This window comes from Centroberyx gerrardi, chromosome 6, assembly GCF_048128805.1.
Source record: "Centroberyx gerrardi isolate f3 chromosome 6, fCenGer3.hap1.cur.20231027, whole genome shotgun sequence".
Lineage (NCBI taxonomy): Eukaryota > Metazoa > Chordata > Actinopteri > Beryciformes > Berycidae > Centroberyx > Centroberyx gerrardi.
In genome coordinates, this window is record NC_136002.1 from 13,973,682 (window position 1) to 13,995,744 (window position 22,063).

The window sequence follows — 22,063 nt, forward strand, 5'->3', positions numbered from 1 at the left end:
AACGAGGAATAGTTTAATCTCGCTGTTATTTCACTCCCTAGAAGTTAAGCACAATTAGAGAATGTATTAGAATGACTGTTTTGATTATAGGTTTCACTCTAACTCCTGTTGTTACTTTCCCATCTAAACAATTATGCAATTTTACACTAAATCATAACTAAAAATAACTTTTCAGATGGGGTTGGTTCAGGACAAAAATCTTATAAAATGGTCCATGGTCTAATTGGGGGTTCGTATGTCGGCGGCCATTGACGTGAAAAAAGTTTAGGGACCCCTGGATTATTGTATACCTCTTTGATGATTATATTGGTTCATCAAAGGCGAGTAAAACGTATCGGGTGTGTATGCACTGTACCCTAACAGTTCATCCCTTTAGAAGCCCCGTCCCGACCTCTCCCTGACCCCGCTCAACCTCTCCAACCCCGGGGGCCCTGTCACTTTAAAATTTACTGCGGAGAGGAGTCGCTTCCGACCGGGGGACAGGGGCAAAGACAGTCCGCTGCGCTGCATCGCCTCTCTCTAGGCTATGGATGGTCGCGCAGGATCCTCCTTTAAGAGACAGTGCGTGAAAACAGAAACACACACACACACATCACACAAGACTGTCCGGGACGCGCAAAGTAGGTGGCGATCCTTGAAATCCCCCCCCCCCGAATCTCTCCGCTATCATCGACTACACATCCCGGCTGGCTGAGGAGGAGGTGGGGGGGAGAAGAGGAAGAGAAAAATGAAAAGTTGAATGGCTACCAGAGGACACCTGGGTGCGTCAGGACAGGAGGGGTGACAAGAGAGGAGCGGACGAGCCAAGCGAAGCGCACAGTGGGAAAGTTGGGAGTTAAGTTGATGTACCGGAGGGGATTTAGTTCCGATCCACCATGTCTGTAGGACAGTGAGAGATTTACCGACCCGACGGTGCCTGTAGGACAACATAGTGAGAGGGGATTTTACATTCACCGACCCCACGGTGTCTGTAGGACAGTAAAGTGTGCGCGCACCGGCGGAGGAGTCGACGCGTCCTGCGGCTTGGAGACCTGAAGAGACACCGAAACCGAAAAAAACAACGACAACAACGCACTGCTGCTTTCACAATGCAAGAAGACGGGACAACGCGCCACAGCCGAGACACTTTGTAGTTTTTTATCCATTTAAAACTCGACTTGTGGTCATTTACATATTTTTTCTGACCGGACTTTTCATCACTTTTTTGGTTAACCGCACAGTTATTATCCCAAGAGGTTTTAATTGTCGCACGCCGGTGCAAAAGAGTTACAACGGTAAGACGAAACAGACTTTATGAATTAAAAAAATACATTTAATTTATTAAGCGCTTGGCTCTGAGAGCAAGAAGTAAAACCCAAGTCATGTTCATTGTTCATCCTATTGTAAACTGGCAGTAATTTGACGATACAATTTCTAAAGAGACCGAGGAGTATTTTTGCAGGAGAAATGGGTAGATCTCGTATTAGCCGGGACAAAGGGCTTTATCCAGCCTAAATATTTATTCAGTGGGAGGTTATACAAAGACAGATTTGTGACCTTTAGCGAGATTCCGTTTTGCATCCCAACAATACGTCTTCATAACCCTTATCACTTAACTGTTTCCTGCAATTGATTTGTTTCCCAGTCAAGTTTACAGTTGTTGTATAATAAATATCAACATTTTAAAACAATGTCAAGCTTTTACAATTCGTCGGGAGAAATGCTGTATTTAAACGATAGAAGTCGTTGTCAATGAATAGGATATCGCTTTATTAGCATAATAATTCAGTTCATTGTTATTTATTGTTAGTTTGTTCTTTTAGCTTCTTGTGTGTTAATGGTGTGTACGAGTTGTGATTCCATCTTCCTCTTTCTTCTTCATCTTTGTTTTAGTATTATTATTTTATTATTATTATTATTATTAGTATTATTATTATCCTTATTGGAACTGTAATTAGGATTAATTATTGGCCCTGTAGGTAGTAATTATGAAATCAAATGGATAAAGTTATTATGATTTTGTTAATTTATCCAATAAGACATTTTTCAATTGAAACGAATTCCTGGATTGAAGCCACTTTAAAGCCAGCATAGTTTAATATATGTATATTTTTTATTTCGTTTGTTTCAACAAAATGATACAAAACTGATCGCCAGAAATGAAAGGGAAATAAAAGAAGCATATATTCGTTAGTTTGGACTTTTGTTTTCAGTGTTGTTATTTTCATTTTTTTTTATAGTGTTGTTTTCAGTCTTAGGTCTGATTTACTCATTGTAGGCATATAGTTAATATCTAGAAATGTCCTCAAAAATTATTCTGATGTTAGATTTGTTTTTATTACCATTGTAATAAAAATGGAGATCTTGGAGAGCTCAGACAAGTGTAAAAAAATAAATAAATGATGAATTAGATCATTATTATTATTATTTTCCATTTAGAAACAAGTTACAGGAATTCCAATATATGTTACTGTTGAAATATCAATTATGTAATAATTAATTTCATGTTTGTCAAGAGCATACCAACAAATGCATACAAATATTTTCATAGGCCTACAAATGTTTGCATTGCACTCTCTGATGAAATCACATTGATAATCACATAATTACTTTTAATTTCATTGGATTATTTATTCTGGTGGATTCTGTACTGAATTAAGATATTTTAAAGAGTTCAACTTCTTTCAAGAAGAACTTATTTTAGAAAATGAACATGAATTTTGCTTGTACTTTACCCAAATTATATGTATGTTTGTGTGTGTGTGCGTGTGTGCGTGTGTGTCTGTGTGTGTGTGTGTGTGTGTGTGTGTGAGCATGCATGCATGCATACATGCACCCACACAAGCATGAGTTTGAGTCTGTGTGTGTGTGTGTGTGTGTGTGTGTACATCTATGCGCACGTGCGCGAGCACACGTTTTTGTGTGTGTGTTATGCCACAGACCGACTCCTAACATTTCAGTCTTATTTCTCTGTGGGAGGTATGTGGTTAGTCAGTGTTTGGACACAGTAACCTGGGCTGATACAGATCAAAGTCTGATCTCTCTCTCTCTCTCTCTCCCTCTCTCTCTCTCTCGCTCTCTCTTTACTTCACAGATCTTGGACGGGTCAGGCCATGTAAAGTTCTGCGTGGATGCCAGCAAGCCAGATATCGGGAGCTGGCTGAAGCACATCCAGTTTGCCCCTGCGGCCAAGCAGCACAACCTGACAGCGTGCCAGATAGATGATCAGGTATGTGGGGACACTCGCAGCCTGCCTGGCAGAACAGCCTCAGCAAAATACTACTTCAATATGATTTGAAGACAAAAAAAAAAAAACAGAAATACATGTGGATCACTTGATTTTTCTTATCTCCTAAATGATGATGTGTCCACTTTTGAGTCCTTGCTGTCTGGCAGGATAAACCAAGTGTACTTGAAAGGAGTTCAGATGTTTGAAACCATATTCAGCAGTGTATTTTATGATGCCAGAAGGCCTCCCTCCCTGTATTTTCCAATGGCTGGCCTGTCTGCGTGCTGTTGTGTTAAAAGGTGTTATTGTGATCTAAGTCAGATAGCCCCCTGAGCGGCTGGCCCACCCTGCCTTCAGTTCACACACACATACACACACACAGCTCTCCCCTACGCTGCACCACAGAGGCTCCTTGCTATCTGTGTATGTGTGTGTGTGTGTGTGTTTTCTTTCTGTAATTGTGCTCTGGCTTCTGCCGTGCAGGGACCACAGGGCAGGATCAGAGGCGGCCCGCTGGGATGATAGTTCCACACACTTCCCAGTCACGCTTGCGATATAAACTCTCAGATATGCCAGGAATGTCACAGTCCTTTTCTGCTCACCTGGCTGCAGACAGAGATGCGTGCTGTACGCATGGGGGCCTGTTCACCTCGGTAATACCAGCGTTAGCCACAGACTACACAGAAACACGTATAGGTGGGGGCGGGTGTGTGGGGGGGGTGCAGGAAGACAGGAGGCTAAACCTTATTTGACACATGTGGACGCATTCCACAACTTGACCCGAATAAAAAAGACTTCATCAGCTAACTCGCATGTTTGTCATCACTTCTCACTGGTGGTCCATCCAGAATACTTGTTGAATGTCACCCATTGAAATTCCAGGCAAAGCTATGAAAAAAAAAAACCCTCTTGTGTTCAGTAAAAAGCACATGTTAGTGGAACACTTCATAACTCAGTTCCAATACAGTAGTGACCATGCAAACTGCAAATTACACAGGGAGATTTCCAATTGTGATAAAAGCAATGCAGTATAGTCATATCTGTATGTTCTGCATTTGGCATGATCCATCCTGATGTAATGGGAAATGTTTTAGTGAACATTTTAGTTATTGGCCCGGGACCGAATCCCCTCTCTGAATCTTCCCTCGTGTGTCTTTGTGTTCCTCTCACCCTGCTGTCTCAGTAAAGAGGGAAGAACTTGGGAAAGCGGATAGCCCCACTCTGTTTTCATAAAGAGAAGGAGAGAGACAGAGGGAAAGCTTTCCAAAAGTACTTACCCCATTCTCTTTTAAAATAGAGAGGGAGAAACAGGGAGAGAGAGAGAAAGAGAGCAAGAGAGAGAGAGAGCTGCCCTCTCCGTGAGGTGTGACTTGCTGTCAACACTGTGGTTCTGCTCGGGTGGCTGTGTAAGGCTCCGACAGGTCACGGACATGGCTATGATGAGGTGATTGTTAAGTATTACACACTGTCACAACACAGCACAATGTGCCGTCTTTAAGCCTTCCGGCCAACATTGGTGTTTTTGAAAACACACTGTAGCGCCTCACAATGCCTGTCTGTATGCTTAAATTGAATAGCCTAAATGGGGTGGTCTTGTAAAGCGGCTGTCAGTTTTTAGTACTGCGTGTGTGTGTGTGTACTGTATGTGTGTGTGTGTGTGTGTACGTGCTTATGAATGCTTTTGTTTGGATGTGCGCATATGAGTTTATGTGTGTATGACGTGTGTGTGAATTGTTCATTGTGTTTCGGGAGTGTGTGCGCGCATTGGTGCAATGCTCACACCCGTAACTGCCTGTGTTTTTACATGCGTGTGTAAGTCTGAGTGTGTGTGTGTGTGTGTGTGCGCCTCAGTGCATGCACTCTGCAGGACTGTGAATTGTTCATTGCGGTTCAGATGACTCCCCATGCTCCTCATTGCGAGCTGGAAATGTTAAAACGCACAGTACCTGAGTCCAACAGGTTTTTTACTGCCACTGAGAAGTGCTGAGTCTAAACCCAGCCTGAAACCACATTACGCACCAGCCGCGCAACACACACGGTCACCAGTTTTCCACAGCAGGGCCTGACAGGACCAGCCAGGGCTTACATGCTGTATTACTTATCCTGCTAAATTTACCCCCCAGAACCAGATTTATACGAATCTTCTCGCATCTTGCCATCAACAGAGATGATTTAATATCTGAGTTATCGTTTTCATACAGTATAAGGCAGTGATTTGCAATTTCCAGGTGTAGAGGTTATTATTTGGTCTTGGTTCTTTTAAGCCCCCATTTAGCCCTGCCAGTGTGAGACTAACTCTTCAGTCCCACTTTGTGGAATAACCTGGCCTCCGTCCTCTTATTGCTGACCCAGTTCTGTTTATCATAAAACTTTATGATGAATCTCAAGAGGGTGAGGGAATGAGAGAGGAATGGATGAGAGGGGAAAGAGAAGAAAAAGTCTGTTTTGCCTTGCCTGAGGAACTGTTCGGTATCCCACTTATACTTTCTCTCTCTCCCTCTCTCTCTCTCTCTCTCTCTCTCTCTGTCTGTCTGTCTGAGTCTGAAATTTAAAACAGGGGTTTGGAGAGTGACTTACATTGTTCTGCAGCATTGTCCTAGTTTTAGGTTATACCTAAAATCAATGGGACTTGGGTTGTGGATCATATTTTTTGTCTTTTAATAATAGCATCAGCAGCAAATATATTAAATGACAATGCAACAAAGATAAAACCTTTACCATACTATTAATGATTTAGCCTTTTACTTTCAACCTATGGTCACAGAGCTAATCTGAGCACTGCTTTTGTATTTTCTCAAGATTTTTTTATGTTCTGTTTCTCTGTTTTATTGCTTTATATATTTTACAGTATAGAGTGGAAAGCAACAGGAAATACTGGAGAGGAAGGAGATGGCACATGTCATAGTTTGTGAGCCACACTGAAACCTACAATGTAGCAAATGCATGCTATAGCCCACTTCAGTAGAGCCAAATTCAACCCTCCACAAATGAAAATGTCCCTCCACAGTGTTCAAAATAGTATAAAATGTTCTGTATTTGAATTTCATATTCAGTCATATTACATTTTTCATTTAACATTTTCGAGATGAAGCTATTTTGACAAAATGACTCATTCCAAGGCATCTTGATTACATAAAAGCTAAAACCTTAATTGCTATATTTTTAATTTGGGCCTGCAGCCCACTGTTTGTGTTAAACGTTAGCCTTTGACCGTCCATTCCATAATGTTTGGGCTCTCCTGGTATACTCATTTGTTGCTGAGGCACTGACTAACCCAGTCTGAGTATTACTTGAATAGATCCTTCCATGATCAGCATGTTTTGTCGTTAGGATAATTACGGCAATTAGTACTGAAATCCCTCCACTGCGCTCCTCACTCTACTGGCTCATTTGAAAGGAAAATGGATTAAAAGTCTAATTGACATCATCCAACGAGGCCCTGAAGAGCCTTTCATAAGACAGTGCAAAGGGATATGAACGTTAATCTCATTAGCGCTATTGATTCTCACTCAGTATTGAGTGGGATGAAGTGGCTGAGGGGAATACTAGCATTGCTCTGACAGTCATTCACTACAACCCGACTGTGAGCACATTGGCACTGGAGGTTAAACTAGTGAAACGAGCAAATGACTGAAATAAACTGAGATACCAGTTCAAAGCTATAATTCAGTGCATGAAAAATGCAGGAGAATTCATCCCAAAACACGACCGTAACAAAAAAGTGTATAAAAAAAAAACATCTAATGATTGCACACGATAGATATTTTTTTTTCTTCGTAGCATATCGCTGTTGTCAAGTGAAAACCTTGCAATTCCAATTTTGGTGATTTTCATTTTTTCACTTCAATTGAAGGATCACATGGTCCTTTGTAGATTGATAAAATTCTCCAACCTCTTAGGCTTATGAAATTCTTTCAAAACCCCATTGGATAACATCAAAATGGGGTTCGTCAAAATCAACAATGCTGTTTTTCTTAGTTCCTTAAAAGTTGAGATTTAGAGGTACAAGAACAGAAATTATATTTTGTTCATCAGATATCACAAGTTCAAATAAATAAGGTTCTACTACTACATGAGGCCACTTTCCCATAGCTGACCCAAACTCAAATGGAACTATAGACCACACTGGCTTGGTTACCTGTTCATCAAACCTGCTGGAACCAGCTGTACATTCAAAGACTCCATACTGCTAGTTCAGCCCCTAAATGGTTTTGTTTACAAGCCAAGCGATGGTGACTGCCAAACATACTGTACATGGTGAATGAACTTTGTGGCTACAGGGGGAGTGCACCCCATGTGGGCAGGTACTCCGGCTAATGTGCTATTGCTGAGCAGAGGAAGTACAAGTAAAGATTGTTGTAGGCATTTTTCTATACTCTATTTGGCTGGAAATAAAGAATTTGGGGGGGATTTTTATGAACATTTGGGACTCGATTCTTCATTTGGCTAGAGCAGTACAGCTAGCTTTGTTGTGTTTGTTCTTGTTTCAACTGTTTTGTTTTGTGTTGAAACATTGCGCTGTAAACCCTAAAGGCAGCATGAATGTAGTGCCGGGGTATCTTTCTTTTTCATAGCGTTGGGGTGTTAAAATAGCTAGAGATTTCTGTTTTGAACTAAGAGCAGCAGTGTAGAAGCAGAGCGGCGTCAGTGAATGGCATACCTGCCGAATGAGCTGTGTGTGAGCGAGGAGCAGGCCAACAGGGTGTGTCCGGGGAAAATGTGACTCTGTTTACTCTGCTAATGACTAATGGTGTCAAGGTAACCAACTAGTCAGATTATAGCCTCTGATCCTCTCGTGGTTGTAACCTCTGACAGAGAGAGAGAGAGCGAGAGAGAGAGAGAGAGAGGGAAACAGAGACCGTAGAGAGAGAAGAGAGGAAACAGGTAGAGAAACACATATAGTAGGAATAAAAAAACTGAATGATAGACAGAGTGAAAGAGAAAAGCACAACAGTGAAAAGCTTTACACCTTTCCAACATGAGGACATCCTATCCAGACGATAACATTCAGTCATAAAGAGAGGTGGCTGTTTGTCCTGGCTGCTGTCTAAAGGCCGGACTAAAGGCCTTTTCATTAATGTGAACACTCAGATCCAAAGTGTACAGAGGCTTAAATCCCAGGCCAAGGTCCTGTGAATTTGAAAAAAAAGTGATTTCCAATATTTTCAGATATTACTTGACATAATTTTTTTTATGTGCAGTTTTCGTTTGCAGTCAGAATGGACAGTGGTCTTAAAGGTGTGGTGGCTGGCTGGCCCTCACCGTGTGAACTCAAACACCCCAGCTATCTTATCTGCCGACTAGCTTGTTATTTCAAGCCACTGTCCGTTAATTACCACGGACTAGCCTGCTGGCGGTGTGTGTGTGTGTATGTGTGTGTGTGTGTGTGTGTGTGTGTGTGTGTGTGCCCATGACTTTCTAAGGGTGACTCCGAGGACCGGAGCGAACAGTGTGTCCTCTGTTCTGGAGTGAGTTGCAGCCTGTTTGTTTGTGTGTGTTTTCACTGTTTATCTGCGGTGGCCCTCAGGGAAGGGGTGGAGCTGTTGGGGGAATTCCCCTCGTATTCGCACTCACCCTCCTGTGCCCGCCTGCCTCCCAGATTTTACTCCATTTCTTTAATAGCGGAGATTAATTTAAAATCCCCCTGCCATATTCTGCTCCCTCTCTGGCCTCAGCCAGGGAAATAAAGGCTGGGCTGTGACCTCTGAAAGTGGAACTCGTGCCGTTTGCCCGTAGTTACCACCACTTTACCCAAAAAGACATCGTCTTATGCAGAGCTGCAGAGAAACAGGAATTTTTATTGATCCCTGAAGGAGAACTTCTTATTTCACCTGTTCCCCCTCTACAGGGAGGTCAAAGGTCAGGGTCAGGTAGACAACAGCACCCATGGAGCTGGTAGGGATTCAGTGCGTTGCTCAAGGACACTTCAGTATGGTGGCACGAAGGCTTGAAGGGGGCCCTCACCTGGACTTTCTGGTTGAAGGACAGTCTCCCTATGTCTCACTATGCCTCCCCTCTGCCCGTTTCCTTCAATTCCCTCCTGCTAGCTATGTTACATGCTGAAATTCTAAAGCCTCACCGTTGCATTTTACCATGAACTAGCGCTCTCATATTTCTGAACAAAGCGGTGTTCACAGTGTCCATTAATTTTTATGTTCCGTGGCCACAGTCCACCGCGCACTAGCCGGGCCCTGGTAGCTTTCCAAGGAGCCTCCCTCCTCAAAGCCTGTATCAGTGTCTCAGAGCGGAATCCCTGCAGCCTCACATGTCTGTTTGAACTGCCGTTTGATTGTTTCTAACTCACAATATTATGGTGGCCTTACTGGGGTGAAGGCTGCAGTTCTGGGCAGGAAGGAGCATGTGTGTTTGTGTGTGTGTATACATGTATGTGTCATGTGTGTGTAGGTGCATGTCCACACGTGTGTGCATGTGTGTGTGTTTGTGTGTATGGTGTGTACAGAGGTTAGAGTGGGGTACCTCAGGGACTCTGTTGGGACCCTCTCAGTTCCCTATATTCTCTCCTAGAACAATGGGGGCACAGCAGTGCTGTTTCTGACCAGGGCCGCACTTCTCCACAACAGAACTTACTACAAAACTACTAAAGCCAGGTCCAAATCAACATGTGTTACATGAGAGTCTAAGTACTGTTCATCGACTTGACATTACAACCCAGCTGACAAATCATCGCTTTTTAAATCGCTTTTGACCTGCCTGGTGAAATAAAGACAAATAAAAAGATCTGCTCAAATGTTCCAAAAATAATAACATGAATATTGCTTTGGATAGAATTCAGTAGCATATGTAATGTGTCAACCTTGGACAACCCAACTGAGCCATGTTTAGCCCTGTATTTGAAACCAGGCTTTAGCCCTCCCCTTTGACACCTGAATTTCACTCAGACTTTTCATGCCACCACAAAACTATGTCTGCATTCAGTTACTGTTCACCAATCACTCCCCAATTATTGATATCTCTATCAGATGCAAAAGTTCTGTATGGGTCAGACCCTACTATTTCACTCACTTTAGCTCCCTCTAGCCCAGTGCTTTTCAAAGTTGAGTCCAGGAACCCCCAGGGGTGCTGGAGTGAGTCATAGTGTGTCCCAAACAAAATCAATAGCTTCATATTTTGTATTATATCATTTACGAGATGTTAGAACAATGCCATGAACAATTATAGAATAGTAGAATACCTCATGGACTTTATTGTGACCAAGATATTTATCATACCCCTCTATAGACCAATGTGGCCCTAGTGTCCTGGCAAGGAAAGGTGCAGCAGACCCAGCCAGCAGTTCCCTCCAGGACCAGCGTCCCTGTGACCCGCGCTTTCCCAGAAGCCCTCCCCCCCTGTTGCATTTCTAATAAATTCCCCCATCATCATTGTCACGGCGACGCAGCAGAGGAAGTTAATATGTTAAACCTTCAAGCCATGCCAAAAATAACGCCATGTCCGATTGTTTCACAGAGAAAGGCCATTGTGTGTCCATGGGAAGCGCCACAATCCCAGGGTCTCTCAGCTGATTCCTTAAAATCACTGACCCCCCCTCCAAATACAGATACACACATACACACACTTAGCCGTGGCATGTTCTCATGATCTGTTTGTATTTTAGATGCAATGGATGCGTAAAAACAGTTTATTAAAATTTGTATTATGGCCATCCATGTGGAAATGCGAAGGTGGAGTTGAGCTCCTCCTTAATTGATCACCTAGAAGAGATAGTAGCATTACATTATTGATCTCACTGCTGGAAATTCCCTCATTTCCTTCATCACTGAAATTGCTCATGTGATACAAGTTATACCAGAGTTAGTTATACCAGACTAACAAATTATTTTAACTGAGTCACTTGTCATTACAATCTATCACTATACAGTAATTAGCCTGCTCTCCACACATTTTACTGCCTCTTCCTCCATACTGCAGGCGAGGCCAGAGCATCCTGTGTGTGTGTGTGTGTGTGTGTGTGTGTGTGTGTGTGTTCGTGTCCGCACACGCACGTGTGTACAGTATTTGTCAGGCAGAGTTTGTTTATTCTACAATATGGTTGTATGTGTTCGTTTTGTTTCATAGAGATGGATGTCCTACATGATGATCAATTACAAGTTAATGAGTGTGTGTGTTTTCATGTATATTTATCCTCTCTGTGTGAGTGTAGGTGGGTGGGTGGGGGGGGGGCATGCAGCAAGTGAGCGTATGAATGTGTGAGTGTGTGTTTGTAATAACTGCTCCAAGTGACCTCTGCTGGTTTAAAGTTTGGTACTGTAGTTGCATGATTTTTTGTATTATATCTGACATTTTTACAATGCAGTTTCCATGGTTTGGCTTTGTCTCATGGTCATGAAACATTTTGGTGTGTTGGGCAACATCAAAAACACAATTTCAGCCAAAACACATTTTGCACGGGACACCAAAAAATTTAACTGGCAAGTTCAGCAGAATATCTCCACTTCTGTAAATAAATGAAAAAATGTGTTAAATACCATCCTAATTTTAATGTGCATGTGTGTGTGTTTGTTTGTGTTGTAGATCTTCTACAAAGTCACCAGAGAGATTTGTCCCGGTGAGGAGCTGCTACTTTTCATGAAGGCTGAAGAGTATTCATGTGACACCATGGCTCCTGATATTCATGGTCCGTACCACATACACACACACACACACACACACACACACACACACTCTTACAACACACATACACCTCGCTCCATCACACAGTATGCTAACATTTCCTCCCTCTACCATGCAGAGGAGAGGCAGTACCGCTGTGAGGACTGTGACCAGCACTTTGAGTCCCGCACCCAGCTGCTGGACCACCAGAAGCAGCCGTGTGGGATGCCCCCCTCCTCCTTCCTCAACTCAGGTTTGACTTATTTTTAAAATAGGTCTACTATTTTTATGGCATTTTAAAATAGTGTATAGTGAAGAGTGACAAGAAAGCTGTGTAGCTCAAAGTGGAGAGCATGGCACTAACGCTGCCAGAGTAAGGGGTTTGTTTCCCACTGGAGCCAAACACACTGAAAATGCACTGATACTCATGATACTCTAAGGCGCTTTTGATAAAAAAAAGTCTACAAAAGGGCTTGTGTTGTGTTATATTTTATGCAAGTTGAGGGAAAAAGGGGATGCCATGTGACAAGTCAAAATCTGGATTTTAACCAACAATGGTACAGTGAACACGTGAGGTCTTGATACAGCAGGAGATGAATGTAGCAACAAGGGATTCTATGTAATTGGTGCAGATTTTCCCCAGTAATTGACCTGGGCTTGTGGCAATACAAATATTCATATTCCTCACATGATCTATGTAATAGACTAGAAGGCACTCGGAGAGTGAAAACCTCCGCCTCTGACTGAACAATTCTCCAACTTGCTGTTACACCCAAAGACATCACTTGAAGTTTAAGTTAAACTGATTTCATGACCCTGCAGACATACCCTTAGAATTTGTAATCAAGGCTCTATCTCTGTTAGTTTCATAGCTACGGCTAAAAAAAAACAATAATCGTCTAATGGCGGAGACCCCAGATCCGGATCACCACCAAAATCTAATCAGTTGTTCCTTGGCCCAAAGTCCACCTGTCCACTAAATTTCATGGAAATACGTTCAGAAGTGTTTGATCTCTTCTACTGACAGACAGACAGGCAAACAAATTACTGGGAGAAAACAGAACTTCCTTGGAGGAGGTAATAATGCAGGGAAGTGCAATTTTCATGAGAGCATAATGAGTCCCTGCAGGCCGCGTGCATTTTGCAATAGCTGACTGTCATTTATAATTGTATATTGTGACACATTTGTGATCTGAAGTGAAGCTGTTTTTAATAAGAAATCAGATACACAATGACCAAAACAATTTAATTTTTGAATGGACTCCCAGTTCATGCTCAAATAGTCTACTTGGTGTGTAAATTGTCTCACTTCATGTTTTCTCATGCACACAGGAGGGGACAGCGACCTGGAGGCCCAGGAGGCCCAAGACCTGCGACCCCTCCACATGTCCCATGGTCCCCACGAGTGTAAGGAGTGTGACCAGGTCTTCCCCGATGTCCAGAGGTGAGAGGATAGCCCACACACTCAAACAGTTTCTCTGTGAAACAAACTTTTCTTTTGTATTTTTGCTAGTCTGTTATGAGATTACATTTGCTGACTTTGATATATTTGTCTGTTTCCACTGTCACCAAACTATAAAACGGTAAGAATTAATAAACTGGCTAAATTGGCTGGTCAAAGGCAAGAAGGCTAATAAAATGTCCACTGTTAATACAATCTACACATTAATGCATTCAAATAATATATTCTCTTAGGTATTACAAAAGTTTTTTTTTTCTTTGTATATGAGTTTGAAGATGTGATGCAGGATGCAGGGCAGAATTACAAGGCTTATAAAAGGAAACTACACCAAAGTTAACTTTAACTCTCAGCCCCACCATAATGTCTTTATATTTCTGGGATTACTCTGTAGAGTTGCATTCTGTGGCGGGACATCTGTTTTCTGCTCTGTCATTTCTTTTAATGATGCAAAAAGAATTTCTGGTTGGACTAATAAATCGTCAGCATCACTGTTGGTTTCCCTCTGTGTTTGCTGCAGTCTGGAGGCCCACGCTCTGTCCCACTCTGAGGAGAGGGAATATAAGTGTGACCAGTGTCCCAAGGCCTTCAACTGGAAGTCTAACCTGATCCGACATCAGATGTCCCATGACAGTGGCAAGCACTACGAATGTGAAAACTGCTCAAAGGTAAAGTGATGACTGTTGGAGGGGAAATTATTGTCTGGTCCAAGAGCTTGTCTGCGTTTCTGTGTGTGTGTGTGTATGTGTGTGTGTGTGTGTGTGTGTGTGTGTGTGTTACTGTATTCCTATACTTATGTACTTATGAGGACCAAATGTCAGAAAGATGAGGAAGATCCTCCAAAGTGAGCACATTTTGCTTGCTATTTTAGGATTAGGGCTTGGGTTTAGGGTTAAGGTTAGAATTAAGTTTTTGGTTAGGATAAGGCTTAAGGTTGAGTGTGTGTGTGTGTGTGTTTGTGTGTTGTCTGTCTGTTCATGTGTGTCAGTGTGTGTCTACAACTGTCTGTATGTGCAATCTGTCTGTATATCTTTAAGTTGAGCTGTGTGACCCACTTGGTATATCCATACGCATCGGCAGGAGCAGCTAGTAACTCCCCTGTGCGTCTGTGTGGTTCCTTCCCCCAGCAGGTGTTCACAGACCCCAGTAACCTGCAGAGGCACATCCGCTCACAGCACGTCGGGGCGCGGGCCCACGCCTGCCCCGACTGCGGCAAGACATTCGCCACCTCTTCTGGCCTCAAGCAGCATAAGCACATCCACAGCAGTGTCAAGCCCTTCATATGTAAGTCACTCAGACCATACCTATGTAAGTCTGCACGCTTCCTCCACATCTTCTACTAGATCAGGGGTTTTTAAACGGTTTCAGCCAAGGGTCCACATACAGTAAATTTAGTCTCACCATGGGACCCAGGCTCATTAAGATTTATAAGTGCTCTTGTCATATGGGGACCCAACAGCAATTGGTCCATGACCTATTTTGGGCCCAGACCCATAGTTTAAGAAATTGGGTATTGGATTAATAAGAAATTCCCCATTCTGAAGTGTGTTACTCACACACAGTGAATGATATTTTATTTATTTGTCATTGCAATGCATTTCATTTTGTTTCAAAAAAATCTCAATATGTCTTTACACTTTAAGAGAATAAACCAATATTATGTCATGATGTGTTAATTGTCATTAATAGTAATTATAGTGTTTTTTAAATGTATCAGATGTTCCATTTATAATGCACTTGTGTCATGCTTTTAATAGAAATACTGTGATGTTCAATTTGGCAAAAGAAAATCATTTTTTTCCTTCCTCAGCTCTTTCATGAGAATCGATCATGTAACATTTCTTTGTTCCACAGGAATTACACATGGGATTATTGTAGCTCTGTTTAGAATGGCAACGCCATTTCTGTTAAGCCAAGACTCATGCAGTTATATTCTGCGTCAGCGTTCCCACACAATGCTGATATTGTGATAACAGCATTTAAACAGCACGTAATTCAGCTCAATCCCACTTGGCCTAACCTTACTGTTCTCTCACAATGACTCTTTTGACCCCACCTGACCTACTGCTGACCCCCAAGTTACTACCTTGACTCCCCATCTGACAACCTTTCTCTTTCTCGCTCTCTCTCTCTTTCTCACACACTCTCTTTCTCTCTCAGTAAACGGTAGACCCACACACATTTTGACCTTTCACACTTTCACCACCTCACACTGCAGATCACATCTCTTCCCCTAAAGCATTCTGACCTTCACCCTTTGCCCTCTCTCTCTCTCTGACCCTCCACACAAACACACATGTACTCTCTCTCACGCACTCACACACACACACACACACACATAGGCCAGAGTGGCTGCGTCTCCACTGCAGACCTCTTGACTCCCCTCTTTCTCCTCTCTCCCTCCACCACATGCACCATTCCTCACAAATAGCAACCACATGTACAGCCTTCTTCCCTGTGCTCCCTCTGAATAGGAGTCCATTTGCTGTAATCAGCAGAAAATATGCAGGTTTAAAAACAACTAATGGCTGTGTAAAAAAGACAGAGCAGCCTCAACATGACAGCTGCCTGGGAGAGACCATGTGTGTGTCCGAAATGTTTGTTTGTGTGAGGGCTCTTGAAGGGCATGTACGTGTTTTGGACTGTGTTGTACTGTATGTGCATGTGACTGTTTGTGTGTTAGTGCACGTTATGTGTCTGTGAGTCAAGCGTCTGTGTGTGTGTGTGTGTGTGTGTGTGTGTGTGTGTGTGTGTGTTCCTCAGAGGAATAGAGCTCCTCTATAAATGTGAAGCACTCAGGCCTGCAGGGTTATTAATTCACACGCTCACCTAGCCGCTACTTAGCCGCCGCTCTCCTCTCAGGAATGTGTTTATAATATTTAGTTTCAGTTTATGAAGAGCTGACTAAATACACGTGCGTAGTGAATCAGTTCCCTCACACCCGGCGTGTCATGCGTGTGTGTGTTGTTAGTCTGTAAACGTCACGAGTGCATGATTTATGGTGCTGAGTTTCTTCTTCTGGTTCGCTCAGGCCATGTGGCTACACTCGTAACAACACACACACACACACAGATAGACAGACACACACACACAGACCCCCCCCACACACACACACACATACACGCATCAGTTATAATCCCTGAGACTCATCTAATATTTACTTGTGCTCTATCAACACTTCTTAATCCATTATGACATTGACCCAGTTGGTAATATAATTTTGCCCCAGACATCAGATATGTAAATTAATGTAAAGTACAGTATGCGCTTTTCGCTAGTAAGGTACTAACTGCACTGTATACAACCTTGGCTCAAACAGATCCATTTTAATGAATGGGTAAACCATCTGAATCAATAAAATGATATTCAAATATTTAAACTTTGTAAACACTTGAGCAGCCTTGTGGCAGGAAACATCAAATGCAAAATCAGAGAAATCAAGCACTCCATGTTTTTTTCCACATGTTTAAAATGTACTAATGTAACTACCATTTTGACCAGATCTGATTGTGTAAGCCAAAGCCAAGCTGCAGTTACACTTCATTTCAATTTTATTTTTGAGCTGTATTCATTCAAATTGAATTTTATAAGATCACATCCACACTTGGCCTGAAAATTCCCATTTGGCGTTCCTCAGGAGTGTTTATTTAATACTTTTTTCTGCTCTTCCTTTTCATCTCCTTAAATTGCCTCATGTGCACCTTGTGGCTGGAAGGCATCCAGACTATGCAGTAGTCTAATCACAATGTGAACCTAACCACTTCCTCATCCTAGTTCTGAAGATCCAGTAACAATGTGCGCAAAATCAATCATCCAGATCTGTCTCTCAGTGCATCCTGGTATAATTGGATGATCAAAGTCTTATTGAAATGTCAGCTGTAACTGTAGCTGATCTGCAAAGTATATCCGGCAGTAGACAGGGGGCAAGATGAAGAGAGACATCTTGTCTTTTTTTTTATAAAATACATTTTACCCTTTGGTAAGAACAGCCATGAGAGAGTAAAGCTAGGGAAAACAGCACTACACTTGGTCACTACCCCCCATTTTATACATTCAAATAAATCATTCATTGGCAGTAGATAATGTTGACAGACTAATAATGGCAATAGATAATGTCAGACAGTATGGTTTTGTCCTGTGGCTGGGTGTTGTCACCGTACATCCCCGGGGTCAGACAGAGCGACAGACAGGCACACAGGGTTTGACTGTGGGAAGATCGCTGAGAGCAGGACGACAGGGATGCAGCTATGGGGACAAGGTGAGGGGGCTGAGGGGGTGATGGGAGAGGCCAGGAGGGGGATGGAGGGTAGAGGGGAGAGGGGCAGTAGAGGACGTGAGACCTGTCCCTGGGAACCGGACCTGCAGGATAGGATTCATTCAACTCCGCTTCCTTCACAGACTTAAAATAGAGCCATTGTACTGCGTGTGGCTGTGAATGTGTGTGTATCTGTATGTCTGCATGCCTGTGTTTGTGTCTCTGTTATGTGAATATTTTTTGAATGTGCCTGCATGTCCGTGTGTGTCAGTGTGATTGTTTATGGACTCCCTGGGAGTGTCCCTGGGAGGACAATGGGGCTGGAGATGCCTGGGACTTTGGTTTGATGTGCAGGTGATGAGTGGCAGCCACTGACTCACACCGTCAACCAAACAGCCCTCCCTTACAATGCCAGGATCTGGAGACACATCTCTCCCCCTTATTCCACTGGAAAACCATTGTCAGAGGATGATGGGAACATCAGCATATGATTCATATTGTATTTCCTCTGTATTCGCTTCAGCCACCCTGAAGCACATCTCTAGACTGACCAGAGATGTAATGCAATGTAATGTAATTTTTTGTGTGTGTATATGTGTGTGTGTGTGTGTGTGTGTGCATGTGTGTTGCATACTGATGCGTTCTATGTCTGTCTCCGTGTCCCTGCAGGCGAGGTGTGCCACAAGTCCTACACCCAGTTCTCTAACCTGTGCCGTCACAAGCGCATGCACGCTGACTGCCGCACGCAGATCAAGTGCAAGGACTGCGGGCAGATGTTCAGCACCACCTCCTCCCTCAACAAGCACCGGCGCTTCTGCGAAGGGAAGAACCATTTCACAGCAGGGGGATTGTTTGCCCAGGGTATGCCTCTCCCCGGGGGCCCCGGCATGGACAAGTCGGCTCTGGGGGCCATGGGCCACAGTAGCGCCGGCCTGGCTGACTACTTTGGGGCTAACCGCCACCACGCCGGGCTGACCTTCCCCGCCGCTCCAGCATTTCCCTTCAGCTTCCCCGGCCTGTTCCCCTCGGGACTCTACCACCGGCCGCCCCTCATCCCTGCTACCACCTCCCCAGTCAGACGGCCAGCCCTCGGTCCGGTCGTCGGTCCTGGCACAGAGCTGAGTAAGAGCCCGCTGCTGCCTCCAAGCCCCGGGGCGCAGGAGGCCCGGGAGCTCCTCAAGACGCTCCGTAAAGACGGCGGCTCTCCTGGCAACCTGATACCAGGGGCAGAGCTCCACATCCAGAGCTCGTCATCCTCCATGAAGCAGCGGAACAAGCTGAGCGACCAGTCGGAGAGCAGCGACCTGGATGATGTCAGCACGCCCAGCGGAAGTGACCTGGAGAGCACGTCGGGCTCCGAGCTGGAGAGCGACCTGGACAGCGAGAGGGAGAGGGGGGCTGCCCGGGAAAATGGCAAGGGCCCCAAGAGGAAGGCCAGTGAAGGAGGCCCCCAGAGCCCCAGCCTGACGGGCAGCAGCGCTGCTAAAGACTTCCCCGTCCCTGCCCTCTTCCCCCCCTCGCTGGACGAGCATACAGCCGTGTCAGGGGCTGTCAATGACTCCATTAAGGCCATTGCCTCCATCGCTGAGAAGTACTTTGGCTCCACAGGGCTGGCTGGCCTACAGGACAAGAAGGTTGGGTCTCTGCCCTACCCCTCCATGTTCCCACTGCCTTTCTTCCCAGCTTTCTCTCCTCCTGTCTACCCTTTCCCAGACAGGGACCTCAGACCTCCAGCCCTGAAGGGTGAGCCACAGTCGCCGCCGGACGATGGCAAGAAGGCCCAGGGCAAATCCTCATCCGAGTCACCCTTTGACCTCACTACCAAGCGAAAGGAGGAGAAGCCCGCTCCTTTTGCCTCCTCCAAACCAGAGGCCTCCCATTCCACCAATCAGGATCAGCCATTAGACCTGAGCATGGGGACCAGGGGCCGTGGCCGCACTGGTAGAGAGGAGGAGACAAAGAAGAACCTGGGATATGAAGAGGAGAAGGCGATGGTGGAGATCCCCAAAGCCGACACCTCCTTACAGCATGCCAGGCCCACTCCTTTCTTCATGGACCCCATTTATAGGTACTGTGATCCCCAGTACTTAACCATAAATCAGAAGGTCACTACTCCTTGTGTAAAAACTACAACAGAGTTACAATGTTATAACAATGTTATATTACATTTACAGTTTTCATACATCCTATACAAAACCTCTGTGGATTTTCAGATTGACACAATGACACATTTTCAACATTTTACTGTTTCTGGGGTAATGTAAACTTTTCTCCAAGTGGGTGTCAATTACAATATCAGGTGTCAATTACAGTAAAAAAGGAGATCCACTGTTTGCAGAACAACAACAATACACCAGTACAAAGTATTTTTTTCTAATGAAACACTATTGTTGATCAGTGTTGAATGTAAGGTTGTACTATAATTATAACAGTATTCTTACACAATACTATAATGCTAATCGTGAAGTACAACTATTTTTTCCAATGCTGAATGTAACAGTATAGTGCTATTTGCTGCTGTGCATGTGTTAAGAGCTGATAGAAATCTACTATTAGCAGGGTTGAGAAGAGGAAGATGAGTGATCCGTTTGAAGCTCTGAAAGACAAGTACATGCGGCCAGCTCCAGGCTTTCTCTTCCATCCACAGGTAGGTTCTGTGTGCAGCATCAGCATGAACTGGGACAACTGGGGTATTTAGAGGGAAAAATGTAGGGTGGCAGACCCCTTGTTTGCACAAATAGTTAAATCACACATTATCAACCAATCAAAATGTACCTTGTTACCCATTACCCATGATAAATTTTAAATAAGAGCTCTAATCTGGAAGAGTCGTAATGGCGTTTAGATTAGACCTGACCATCAGTACCAGTATTCATATTATGAGAATTATTTTATATAAATTGGGCCTAAATCTTGGTGTGATTCTGATGCCTTAATAGGCATCAGTCAAAAGTCCCAAAATCTGGGTCAGTCTTGGCCAAAAGCTTTGAAATTGAAGTAATTTGAGTTTAGAGTGGATGTGATTTAATATTTTTTGGAGTGTTTGTCATCTCACTATTAGAAGGTCATTGTTAGATTCCTAAATCTGCAGAGATGGCAGCAACATGGCATCAAACCAGTCATGATATAACATGATCATATTCTTTCTGTCAGAGGCTCTGATTCAGAATGGTTAGTCCAGGCTGACTGGTCTGGATTAATGGGCATTAGAATATGGCTCCAGCCGTATCCAAGCTACTGCCTGTTAAGCCTGTTGTTAGCTATGTGAAACAGATGTGGGAGAAGGAAAGGGCACACAGCGACACGTCTTCACACAACGTGTCTTTGATTACAATATAAAAAATGATATGCTCTTAAAGCACTGAATTCTGCCCCCGGGTTCTCTGTGCCAGTATTTCTAGTGTGTGACTCCATATGTGTGTGTATGTGTGTGTGCATGTCTATGACGTGTTGCGTTGACGTACATTTGTTCAATCTCCCCCTGCGGGGTGAGAATGGCCCGTCGGAAAGTGAAAACACCACTTTCTCAGGCATATGATTTTTTTTTTCTCCTTTTCTGGCCGTTTCAGGTCTGGTTTTTACAGGCTGTTTCATTTGTCTGATTTATGTCCCCTGTCCAGACTGCTGCATGGGCCAGTCAGCCCAGCCTGCAGCAGCCACATGGCCGTCCCACACGCCTTAATGAGGTGTCCTATCAGTAGAAACACTAACAGAGTGCTTAGGCCATCTTTATGACTTTATGATGTCTGGACACACAAATCATTCCCAGAAACACCAGACCAGCGTAGGTCTAAGCCCGGCCAGGCAAGGGGCCCTTCTGTATGCTTTAGAGGGGGTTTGTTTTCAGTCACCTGACTCACTCTAAACCCGTATATCAAAAAAAGCAAAAAGCAAAAGTTGCAACACCATGGGGTCTGGAACTTTTTTGAACCTTGAGTGATTCAGCTTTTTATTTCCTGGAAAGAAATTTTACTGCTAAGCAGGCTTAGATTACATACTGGAATTGTATTTGTAGCCGGCTATAATGAGCTTATTGAACACCAGGAAGTGTTGGGAACTATTAGAGCCTCCTCTAATTCCATTGCTATAATTCTGTCGATAGGCAGCTCATTGCTCATTCAACTTTAATCACTCCGAAACCCATCGTCCCCACTATACCGCCATATGTGTCCAATCAAAAGCTGTTGATTCATGCACCACTTCCTGGTTCTGACTGCTTTCTCTTTTCCTTCTGTCCCGCCCCTCAGTTTCGTATGCCAGATCAGAGAACTTGGGTAAGTTCCTCTTTAACCTACAGTACTGCCATGTGTCTGTACTTGTACCAAACAGACCCTGCCACCACCCTTCTGCATGGGCTGTGTAATATTTTCCTACCAACATCACCCAGCATTCGCATGGCTTTGGCCAATCCCCATCAAGCACTGGCTGGACATGTGTCAGTTTCTGTCCATAGAACCGCTTTGCTACGTGTTCATATGAAAAAATCCATCTGAATGTTTATATTGCACATCATATGTTTTTACCCAGATTT

The 22,063-nt window shown here is 43.8% G+C and overlaps 1 protein-coding gene across 4 annotated transcripts in view; it reads left to right on the top strand.

Annotated features, from left to right (window-relative positions):
- Window positions 1–720: 720 nt before the first annotated feature.
- mecom (MDS1 and EVI1 complex locus) overlaps window positions 721–22,063 on the top strand; it is a 34,339-nt gene continuing 12,996 nt past the window's right edge. Inside the window, exons 1-10 of one of the 4 annotated variants that reach the window (XM_071916363.2) lie at window positions 721–1,274; window positions 3,074–3,208; window positions 11,741–11,843; window positions 11,958–12,071; window positions 13,151–13,262; window positions 13,798–13,945; window positions 14,405–14,561; window positions 18,202–19,600; window positions 20,089–20,179; window positions 21,780–21,806. In XM_071916363.2, the coding sequence (XP_071772464.2) occupies window positions 11,795–11,843; window positions 11,958–12,071; window positions 13,151–13,262; window positions 13,798–13,945; window positions 14,405–14,561; window positions 18,202–19,600; window positions 20,089–20,179; window positions 21,780–21,806 (2,097 nt within the window). In that variant the 5' untranslated portion in view covers window positions 721–1,274; window positions 3,074–3,208; window positions 11,741–11,794. The remainder of the gene's footprint in view (window positions 1,275–3,073; window positions 3,209–11,740; window positions 11,844–11,957; window positions 12,072–13,150; window positions 13,263–13,797; window positions 13,946–14,404; window positions 14,562–18,201; window positions 19,601–20,088; window positions 20,180–21,779; window positions 21,807–22,063) is intronic. The other 3 variants (XM_071916364.2, XM_078284210.1, XM_071916366.2) reach the window with 3 other exon arrangements.